This window comes from Garra rufa, chromosome 1 (assembly GCF_049309525.1).
Source record: "Garra rufa chromosome 1, GarRuf1.0, whole genome shotgun sequence".
Taxonomy (NCBI): domain Eukaryota; kingdom Metazoa; phylum Chordata; class Actinopteri; order Cypriniformes; family Cyprinidae; genus Garra; species Garra rufa.
This window is the reverse complement of record NC_133361.1, coordinates 66,699,902-66,711,235: the sequence shown is the minus strand read 5'-3', so window position 1 is coordinate 66,711,235 and position 11,334 is coordinate 66,699,902. Positions and strand designations below refer to the sequence as shown.

The 11,334-nt window shown below is 37.9% G+C and overlaps 1 protein-coding gene across 1 annotated transcript; it reads left to right on the top strand.

Moving 5' to 3' along the window:
- Positions 1-711: 711 nt before the first annotated feature.
- On the top strand, positions 712-1,469 carry LOC141318914 (uncharacterized). Its single transcript, XM_073833223.1, has one exon. It carries the CDS (start codon positions 825-827, stop codon positions 1,467-1,469), a length of 645 nt encoding a protein of 214 aa, XP_073689324.1. The 5' UTR covers positions 712-824.
- The last annotated feature ends 9,865 nt before the right edge of the window (positions 1,470-11,334 follow it).

The following is an 11,334-nucleotide window of genomic DNA, read 5'->3' as shown; positions in this document are numbered from 1 at the left end:
AAATAACTGTTCTGCATCAGAGAGAGGTAACATGTTCTGTAATAGTTTACCGTAATAGTTATTCATCTTGTATTTTAAATATGAAATGATGTTACATGTACTTTATTACTCTCCAACTCTGGAAACCGAAAATCACTCATCATAACTTCTCTGGGTTTAATTAGAAAATATTTCTTACTTCAATGCTGCTTTTAAATTATCTAGCGTGAAGATAAACATGGCAGATTATGTTTTTTTTTTTTTTTTTTAAAGGAGGTAGTAATTTTTTTTTAATTATATGGTAGTTGTGATAAAAGAACAACAATGTTGCAAATAATTGTTTTTAATTATGGCTATAATTAATGATTAAAATTGGAAGGAAATGCATTTAATAGAGACAGATCAGTAGCAGTATTTGTATCAATGAGAATGAGTCTTCATTAACAATTGGCTACTTGGTAAAAAGATGCCAATAAGCCCCATATTTTAAATGTACAATCTTTATGTTTTACATTCAATTTACATTGTTTAATTTGGAGATTTAATGTGAAATTGTTTATTGTCAAAAAGTTAGTTTTTAATTAATTGCCAGCACTAGTCTAAGTGTTTTGATGTCGGTTGCTTTGTGTCATTAAACTGTTGTTAACTTACATTTTTCTCATTTCACCTCAGACCTGATGGCACTGAAAGAGGAGAGTCAAAAACTCAATGAAACAGAAGAGAAAAATCAAAATGAGAAACATGATTTCAAAACTGAAGAAAAATCAATTAGTTGCTCACAGAATAGAAAAACTTCCTCACCAGAAATAAATCAAAAAACACAAAGTACAAACCTTAATTCTAACATGAGAATTCACACTGGAGAGAGACCTTACAGCTGCCAACAGTGTGGGAAGAGTTTCTCACGAAATGGAGATCTTAAGACTCACATGAAAGTTCACATTGAAAAGAAGCCGTTAATATGCCCTCAGTGTGGAAAGATTTTTATAAAGAAAAAATACCTTGATGTCCACATGAAAACTCACACTGGAGAGAAGCAATTTACCTGCTCTCAGTGTGAAAAGCGTTTTATGCTGAAAAAAACCCTTATTGACCACATGAGAATGCACACTGGAGAGAAGCCTTACATTTGTAAACTGTGTGGGAGAAGTTTTACGCAGAAAAAAAACCTTACTGTCCACATGAGAATTCACACTGGAGAAAAGCCTTTCATCTGTAAACTGTGTGGGAGAAGTTTTACACAGAAAAAAACCCTTATTGACCACATGAGAATTCACACTGGAGAGAAACCTTTTACCTGCTCTCAGTGTGGAAAGAGTTTCACACATAAAGTAAACCTTAAGGTTCACATGACAGTTCACACTGGAGAGAAACCGTACAAGTGTCTTCAGTGTGAGACGAGTTTCACATATCAAAGCAACCTGATACGTCATTTGCAAACTCATTCTGGGAAGAAACTGCCGTTTTCTTCAATGCAAGAGGAGGTTTAGAAAAAGGAGCAATTTCTAGAATCATCTACACATTCATTTTGAAATACATTCAATTGTAGTCAAAGTGGTAAAACTTTGTTTTTCATCAGACTTACAGATACATGTGAACAATCATGCAAATGTAAGACTCTGTCTGTGTTCTTTGTTTAAGAGTGTATTGAGAAAAAAGCTGTGCGAGAAAATCAAGGCTGTTCACACTGGAGCTGAATGTGGGCTACATCTGATCACCTTCATGCATCCTTCATTTTTATGCTATACCATGAGGCTTTTTTTTTTTTAGTTTTTGTACTTCTGTGGCTATACCAGACCATTTGCTTTACTGTAGTTTCAAATATTGAGTGATTACAGTACACTGTAGAATTTTTCGTTGTGAATTTACAATAAATAATTGGATACATTTTGCATGACTTTCACAGTAAGGATTACAGCAATATGCTGTGAAATATACTCACGGCAATTTACTGTAATTTTATATCTGTGATATTACAATGCATTGTTGTAAAAGCACAACTCTATACTGTAACTTCACAGCTCCAATGACAAAACAATTACTGTTGAAGGATTACAAATTTAAGAATCTGTTCAAATTTATAAAAGATTAAACAGGTTCCAATATAACAGCATGAACTGAAAAGCTATGTATATTGTGATTTCTAAGAGCAGACAGCCCAGGCCCTGAAAGAGAAACCTTTTGTCTTTAGGCAGTTCCTGAACATCTGGCAGGTTTCCCAAGTTAAGTGTGAATTCTAAGCTCAAAGTACAACTGTGTCCTTTTGTTTAGCACCTTTGCATTTGAATGACACTTGTAGTCTAAATAGATCAAGGATGGGAAAATCCTACTAGGCTAATTATCTGTATCACATTTGCATGCTTTGTTTAAATTGCCTCTACCTCTATGTATCCGTCCCCCTTGGAAAGGTATATAAACTGTAATGTATATGCCTTAGTCAGACGACTTTTGATGACTGAAGCGATGCACAGCTAGGATCTCAATAAAGAGAAACTTCTGCTTCAAAGATCTCCAAAAACGTCTCCTGGTCTCGAAGAAAAAGTTCACAACACTGTCATATTACACTACATTACTGGGGAATTACAACCTTTTGCTGTACATCATTACAACGAGGCCCTGTACTTTTACAGTGTGTACTGTGAAAGTAATGTACAAGTTGACAATTTACTGTGACCTTCCAATGTACACTGCGGAAGTCATGCTAAAATTGTCCAGTAACTTACTGTAAAAGTAATGCAGATGAAGCTTCCGTTTACTGTGAATTTACAATCATTGTACAATTAAAAAAGTCAATGTTAGCCCAATGGCATATTTATTAAAAAAATAATATTTTTCAATGTACAGGTGCATTACAGTACACGTACTTAAAATGCAGAAAATGCAGAGAAATTGTGAAAACTTGCAATTCAACTACCTGTCTCACAACTATTCAGCCAGCTGTGTCACAATAACAGTAATGGACAGGATGGGAATGAGGCCTTCATGGCAAGATAAGAGAGCAAGGTAGAGAGCGATGAAGGAATGTCTTAAAGGGGTCAGGCGCTCCTCTCAGTCTCAAACATTATTCAATTCAATTCAAGTTTATTTGTATAGCGCTTTCAGGGCTTAAAGTATTCCGGCACCGTGCCGGATCTCTGGCGTGCGGCCGTGAGGGAAAAAAAATATATATATTTTAGAGCCTGCGCATGCGGTTTAATATTTTCGAGACAATTTATTTCACCTACCAATCATATGAGAGGAACGCAGCTTTAACTAACGTTACAAGCCTATCAGAAGCAGAGAAGGGCAGGTCCTTGCAACACAGTATGATTGACACCCATACGTCAATGTCACGTTATCGTTGTCAGAGAAAAAAAAAATGGAGCGCAAGTTTATGAAGCCTGGGGATGATGTCCTAGCAATAGTTAAAGGACTCAAAAATAAATGGCGCTGGGCGTGGATTGAAGAAAGTAGAGATGGCGAGCCTTTTGGCAGTTGGTGCAAGAAACTGAGAGAGCCCGGGGCTTGTTTCTGCACGATTTGCTCGAGGAAGCTACTGTATGCCAGCAGCGGTAAGAAAGTGCTTGCTCATCATGATTTAGGCTGTATCTGAAATTGCCCCCTATTCACTATTCCCTGCATTAGTCCACTCATTCAGTTCACTTGAAGGAGTGAATGAAAACGAGTGAGTGAATTCGGACACTAAGTCCACCGGAAGGACTGCCGCTTTTGCATAGTGTGTTTACTGTTTAATAATCATTTCAAATGGGCAGCTCCAGTAGTAATATTAAATGATTTATCTTGAACTCTGTCACGGAAATTATGTATAAGCCCTTTTGCAAGTTGCAGTTTAAGAGATTCTGTGTACTGTTTTTTGGTCCAATAAGTAATATCTCGGTCTTATCTGAATTTAATAGTAGAAAATTATTGGTCATCCAGTCTTTCACATTTTTAACACACTCTGTTAATTTTGCTAAGTTAGAAGTTTCATCTGGTCTTGTTGAAATATATAGTTGAGTATCATCAGCATAACAATGGAAACTAATTCCATATTTCCTAATAATATTACAGAGGGGTAACATGTAAATTGAAAATAGTAGGGGACCCAGGACAGATCCTTGTGGCACTCCATACTTTACTGGTGTTAGCTGCGATGACTCCCCATTTAAATAAACAAAGTGGTAGCGATCGGACAGGTATGATCTGAACCATCTTAAAGCCTGCCCTTGAATACCTGTATAGTTTTGTAATTGATCTATGAGTATTTCATGATCTATAGCAGGGGTCCCCAAACTTTTTTCTGAGAGGGCCACATAATTTTATTTTCTTTAATGGGGGGCCGGTCGGTTTATAAAAGAAAATACCATGGGCTGGACTGACTACTACTTATTTTATTATGATTTTACCTGTATTTATTCTACCTTTTAATGCTAGAATAGTTTATTTTGTTATGCACCACACAGAAAAAGGATAATTTCTTTTCAAAAGATATACAGGTGCATCTCAATAAATTAGAAAGTTCATACATTTCAGTAAATCAACTCAAATTGTGAAACTTGTGTATTAAATAAATTGAATGCACACAGACTGAAGTAGTTTAAGTCTTTGGTTCATTTAATTGTGATGATCTGGCTCACATTAAAAAAAAAAAACACCAATTCACTTTCAAAAAATTAGAATATGGTGACATATCAGCTAATTAACTCAAAACGCCTGCAAAGGTTTCCTGAGCCGTCAATATGGTCTCTCAGTGTGGTTCACTAGGCTACACAATCATGGGGAAGACTGCTGATCTGACAGTTGTCCAGAAGACAAGCACTGACACCCTTCACAAGGAGGGTAAGCCACAAACATTGTTTAGCCAAAGAAGCTGGCTGTTCAGAGTGCTGTATCCAAGCATGTTCACAGAAAGTTGAGTGGAAGGAAAAAGTGTAGAAGAAAAAGATGCACAACCAACCGAGAGAACCGCAGCCTTGAGAGGCTTGTCAGGCAAAATCGATTCAAGAATCCACTGTGTTTTTTGAATCTCATCATTTTCAGCGCTTCCACAGACTTTTCACCTGGGAATGGGGCCACTGGTTTCTCAGCTGTTACTTTGGGTAACTGGGAGATAAGTGAAGTCTTGCTTTTGCACCTGTCCCACAAGCAGTGCTAGTTTCACCTCAAATGCTATTGAGTCATTTTGTCATCTAGCTGGCTCGCGCATCACCTGTTCGATTGCGATGACACATTCTGTTGAATGTTAATAACTAAAATTAAACGAAAATTAACTAACAAATTGTAGTTTGAAAGCCAACCTTTATTATCAAGATATAAGTAAATCATATTTAAAATTTTTCTTTTTAATTTAATCTCTGGCATTGTTCAGAGGGCCGGTCCAAATGTGGGGGCGGGCCGCATTCGGCCCCCGGGCCTTAGTTTGGGGACCCCTGATCTATAGTGTTGAACGCAGCACTAAGATCAAGTAAAACTAGCAATGAGACGCAGCCTTGATCTGATGCAAGTAGCAAGTCGTTTGTGATTTTTACAAGTGCAGTTTCTGTGCTATGATGGGGCCTGAAACCTGACTGAAATTCTTCAAAGATATTATTATTTTTCAAGAAGGAGCACAATTGAGCAGACACAACTTTTTCTAGAATTTTAGACATAAATGGAAGATTAGAAATGGGTCTGTAATTTGCCAGTTCACTAGGGTCTAGCTGTGGTTTCTTAATAAGAGGTTTAATAACTGCTAGTTTGAATGGTTTTGGGACATGACCTAAAGATAACGATGAGTTAACAATATTAAGAAGCGGTACTTCTGCTACAGGTAACAACTCTTTTAGTAATTTAGTGGGTACAGGATCTAATAGGCATGTTGTTGGTTTAGATGTGGTGATAAGTTTATTTAATTCTTCCTGTTCTATAGTTGTAAAGCACTGCAGTTTTTCTTCCGGTGTAATGACTAATGTTGAAGTATCAGTTGCTGTAGTATCTATATTAGTTATTGTATTTCTGATGTTGTCTATTTTATCAGTAAAGAAATTAATAAAGTCGTTAATATTAAACTGTGCAGGAATATTTAGGTCGGGTTGCATTTGGTTATTTGTTAATCTAGCCACTGTGCTAAATAAAAACCTTGGATTGTTTTTTTTTTTTTCTATGAGTTGGTGGATGTACTCGGCTCTAGCAGCTTTTAAAGCCCGTCTATATTTAGGGGTGGGCGATATGACCTAAAATTAATATCACGGTATTTTTCATCTTTTGAACGGTGACGGTATAATATCACGGTGTTACTTTTTTTGGTGCATTTTGGGAGGAGTAGCCTGTCCTGTCCCTTTAGTATGTGAATAAAGTTAATATTTTTATAATATAAGTAAATGGTAGGTATCCTTATCAGAAAGAGACATGGGAGAGTATTATGCATTCTCAACATATTTATTTAGCAAAAAACCTAAATATCTTACTTAACAGTGTACAACAAAACCTTTAAATAACTGGGGGAAATCAACCCATAGCAACAGTTTAAAAGTAGATCAATTCTGTGGGGAAAAAACGCGGACTTGGCAACCCTGCATCCAACACGAGCTCCTGGAGTTAATGTCATTGCACACATGAGTACGAAATTTTCGTCTGAGATGCACGTTAAAAAAAAAATACAGGTTATGTTAATCGAGTTTACACACTGCCTCTGAAACTTTAGTCCGTCATAAAAAAAATTCGGATCGTGTTAGATTTTCTGCATTTTCGCATCCATAATAAGCATTTTGATAAGGATGGCGAATATGAGAAAAAAAAAAGAAGAAAAAAAAACGCATACGAAAATCGGACTCGGTGTACAATGACCTTTAGATTTGAATGATCACGGGTCGAAAGTAAAGAGAGATGACAAAAATAGACTGGAGGATTTGCTGCAATCTTGTACTCACTGACAAATATCTATTATAAGATGTGCTGCTCCCTTTACACAGAGTGTGCGTTATCGCAAAAGCGAAAGTAAAATAAACAGCGCGAGCTCTCATTTAAAAGCAATTTCTATACCCTGCATATTGAAAGTGCGAAAATGATATACAATATTAGTTTGCCTCGCGCCCACTCAATTTGTGATCCGCTGTATAAATCCTTCGGCCGGCTGACCGGGAAAAGTCCCGGTCGTCCCGATTGCCACTGCGCCCCTGGTATAGGCTACAGGCCCAACCTTTCTTTACCATTTTCCCCAGTCGTTTAATGGCCGAATATGTTTTACTTTTTTATTTACAACAAGATATTTAGTATAAGGACAGGTATTCAGACCACAACTGACTGAAATTTAATGCCTTATTATGTAGAGTTAGCTATCATTAATGTTAATGCAGCCGTTTGAAGCACATAATTGATTTATTACGGTATTGACGGTATTAGAAAATCCATGTCGTGGCGCAATGTCACACCGGTGCTGACTATGACACCGGTGTACCGCCCACCCCTAGCTGGACATACTGTTTTTCCATGCAATTCTAAAAAATTCTAAGTTAGTTTTTCTCCATTTACGCTCAAGTTTTCGAGTTTCATTTTTTAGAGAATGGGTATTACTGTTGTACCATGGCACAGTACATTTTTCTCTAATCTTTTTTAGCTTTATGGGGGCAACAGCTTCTAATGTATTAGAGAAGACAGTGCCTATGTTACTAGTCATTTTGTCTAGTTCATGTTTATTTATGGGTGCACAGAGCAGTTGAGATAAATCAGGCAGGTTATTTTTGAATCTATCTTTGGTAGCAGGAACAATAGTTCTGCCCATACGATAACGCGGAGCTATATAGTTAACATCTGTAATACGCAGCATGCACGATACGAGGAAATGATCAGTAACATCATCGCTTTGAGGTACGATATCTATATCAGTAAGATCAAGTCCGTGCGATATAATTAGATCTAGCGTATGATTAAAACGATGAGTGGGCCCAGTGATGTTTTGTTTGACTCCAAAAGAGTTTAACAGGTCAGTAAACGCAAGTCCTAACGCATCATTTGTATTATCAACATGAATGTTAAAATCTCCAACAATTAACGCTTTATCAAAATTAACCAATAGGTCTGAGAGGAATTCTGCAAATTCTTTTAGGAAATCTGTATACGGCCCTGGAGGTCTATACACAGTAGCCAGAGCAAGAGATAGGAGAGATTTCTTTTGCATATCTGACAGAGTAACATTAAGGGGAAGTACTTCAAATGAATTAAACCTGTACCCTGTTTTCTGAGTAACATTGAAAATATCACTATAAATTGTTGCAACACCACCGCCACGACTAATCTGACGAGGCTCATGCTTATAACAGTAGTTTGGTGGAGTAGACTCATTCAGACCAATATAATCGTTTGGTTTTAGCCAAGTTTCAGTCAAGCAGAGTACATCAAAGCTATTATCTGTGATCATTTCATTTACAATAAGTGCTTTGGGTGCGAGTGATCTAATTTTTAGGAGCCCAAGCTGTAAAAATTGTTTTTGTTCATTTACAGTGCATTTTTCTGGTTTAATCACGATTATATTTTTTCCAGATCCTGCATTAAATTTTTGTTTTGACCTCACTATTCGAGGAACGGACACAGTCTTTATAGATTGGACAGCACCAATACTATCGTTTAAATGTGCATAACAAAAGCCATCATCGCAACTATTTGAAGATTTGCTTACTAGTCAAATGGAGCGCAGCGTCCTGGAGATGTTGTCCGACAGGAGTTCTGCTCCGACTCTGCTGGGGTGCAGGCCATCAGCGCGGTAAAGCCTAGGACGCTCCCAGAAAAGATTCCAATTATTGACAAAGAGCAGTTTCTGTTCTTTACACCATGACAACAACCATTCATTTAGAGCAAAACGTCTACTGAACCTTTCGTGTCCACGTCGATACGTGGGAAGCGGTCCTGACACGATGATTCTCGTCGCGGGCGCTGTGCTGCGAACCGTCTCGATCAGGCTCGCGAAATCCCTCTTCAGGACCTCCGTCTGCCGCAGCCTGACGTCGTTCACCCCCGCGTGCAGGACGATCGCACCGACGCTCACATCGTCCTTCAGGATGGCAGGTATCTGTGAAGAGACATCAAGAACGCGAGCACCAGGAAAACAGCGAGTGTGCACTTTACCGTTAGCTAAGTTAGCACGAACGTACCGGACGATGGAGTCTCCGACGATCACAGCGTCGCGTTCCGTCTCGCCGAGGGGAGCGAAGCGGTGCCGGGTGGAGATCTGGCTTTCCTCTGCTGCTGCACCCAGGGTCCGTGGTGTCCCGGCGCCGGAGTGAACGACATCTGGGAGGATCGCGTCCTGGGTGCGCCGGATCTGTGCAGAGAATCACACGGGGTAGAGGATATGGGAGTGTTAGGATCGAGCTGTACACTTACCCGGGCAAATTCGAGTGCGGTCTTTCGTTTACGCAGCTCGATCTGCCTAGCCAGGAGCTCCTGGATCTGCTTCTCCACGGCCTCCAGCTCCACCAGCACCGAGTGCAGCTCGAACGTGTCTTCACCTGCACTCAAAGGTAGACACAAATTCGCCATTAAAGCAAGTAACAGTGAGTAAACAGTTGAAATGTGTGTGAATAGAGAATAAACAATGTATGCAAGATTAGCCGCGACCGCGCTGGAAATGCTAAACGGGCTATAAGCTAACTTAGTAGCAGACTCGGGAAAGCAAAAATAAAAACTAATGATAGCAAGGCGTTCCGATTTGTTTTTGTTGTACAACACGACAGGGGGTATATTCACATGTTATGAAAAACAATGTGTGTATAGAATTGTTTTTAGGTTTAAAAAATAGAAAATAGTAATTTGACTCGACGGCGCTTCAACTCAAGGTGTGCGCTACGACAAACGGGAAGTGCTTGAGCTAAACACATCATTTTTGTTTGGTTGGAAGTTGGAACAGCAGCTACGCTAATTATTTCTTTGTTTCTCTGTCTCTGGTAACTAGGATTTACACAAGATTCAGCCTGGATTCAGAAGAAGAGATGATGCCAACCCCTCAGAGGACCGCAGATGATGCCAGCCTTGAAACAACATACAGCACTACATAATTTTCCTACAAGTTGATTACAGCACATAACCATTGCAATTAGTGTTCATCATCTGTTTGATTACACAGTTACTGATTTTAACATTTATATCATATGTACATCGACTTAACATAGAGTATTCACCACTATTAAGCTACTAAATATATTGTAGTAGCCTACAACTTTTGTACAGCTGCTCTGCAACAATTTGTATTGTGAAAAGCGCTATACAAATAAACTTGAATTGAATTGAATTGAACAAGGACAGGTGTACACAATAATCCAAATCAACACAAATGAGGAGAGGAAGTCCATACAAGGGCAATGGGTGAAACCAAGAACACAGAACAATAGGGGAAGACAATGGGAGAAACCAAAACAGAACAGTCCAATGACCAGAAACACAAGGAGACACGTAACAATAGGAAAGACTTGATACACAAAGAGTGGATTTGTACATTACTCTCATCAGTTTCATCAGTCTCATCAACTCCTCTGCTTTTTGAACATCATCATCAGTGATGCATCCCAATCTGAAATTTGCCAACTTTAAATTTGACGTCAAATAATTGTGAGCATTTCTGTGATAGCCTACTTCTAAAAGATCATTGATTTCTTGTGCATGGAATCATAACTCGCAATAAAATTACACCCATCCTTTTCCATTCACAAGCTTGTGATTGAGTCAACCAAACACCTGGAGTCCATGGAAGCTGTCTTTATGACAGAATATTCTTCAAGAAATCTGTCTATCATTAGACAGAGCAAATTCCAGCAACTATTGTCTTAAAATTAATCAATTCTATCAATCAATATTATTTATTATAATTATTTTAAAACTCCTTTCAGAACAGCATTTTTTCCCTGACATCTTTCCCTTTTGCTTTACTGACTTTCCCTTGAAATTAACCTGTTATATATTGTTAATCATTTGATGTTAACTTTTACTTCAAATTGTTGGCAAGACAATTGTTTATATTCACAAAGTTTTATAAATATGTAAGTTGATGTATGGAATCTTATTAAATAACCTTCGTCTGAATATCATTGTGCTTAACATTTTTATTACTTTCAATAGTTACAGTTTCCCAAGCTGGTGTTTGTGAAGGAGTTAGGGGGTTTATGAGTTTAACGAAAATCTAATAATTAATTAAATCATAAAAAAATGCCCAAAAAAAATTTAATGGAAAATGAAACCTTTGTTAGAAGCCGTTTGGAGAAAACATATTTTTTTAGATGAATATGAAGTTGGAGATTTTGCTTGTATTGATCACCATTGTGTGTCATGTTCATGATTCACCAATTTCAAGACTTCATAATTCACCAATTTGATTTTGAATTGGGAAAAATTGTGACTTTTTTTTCTGAA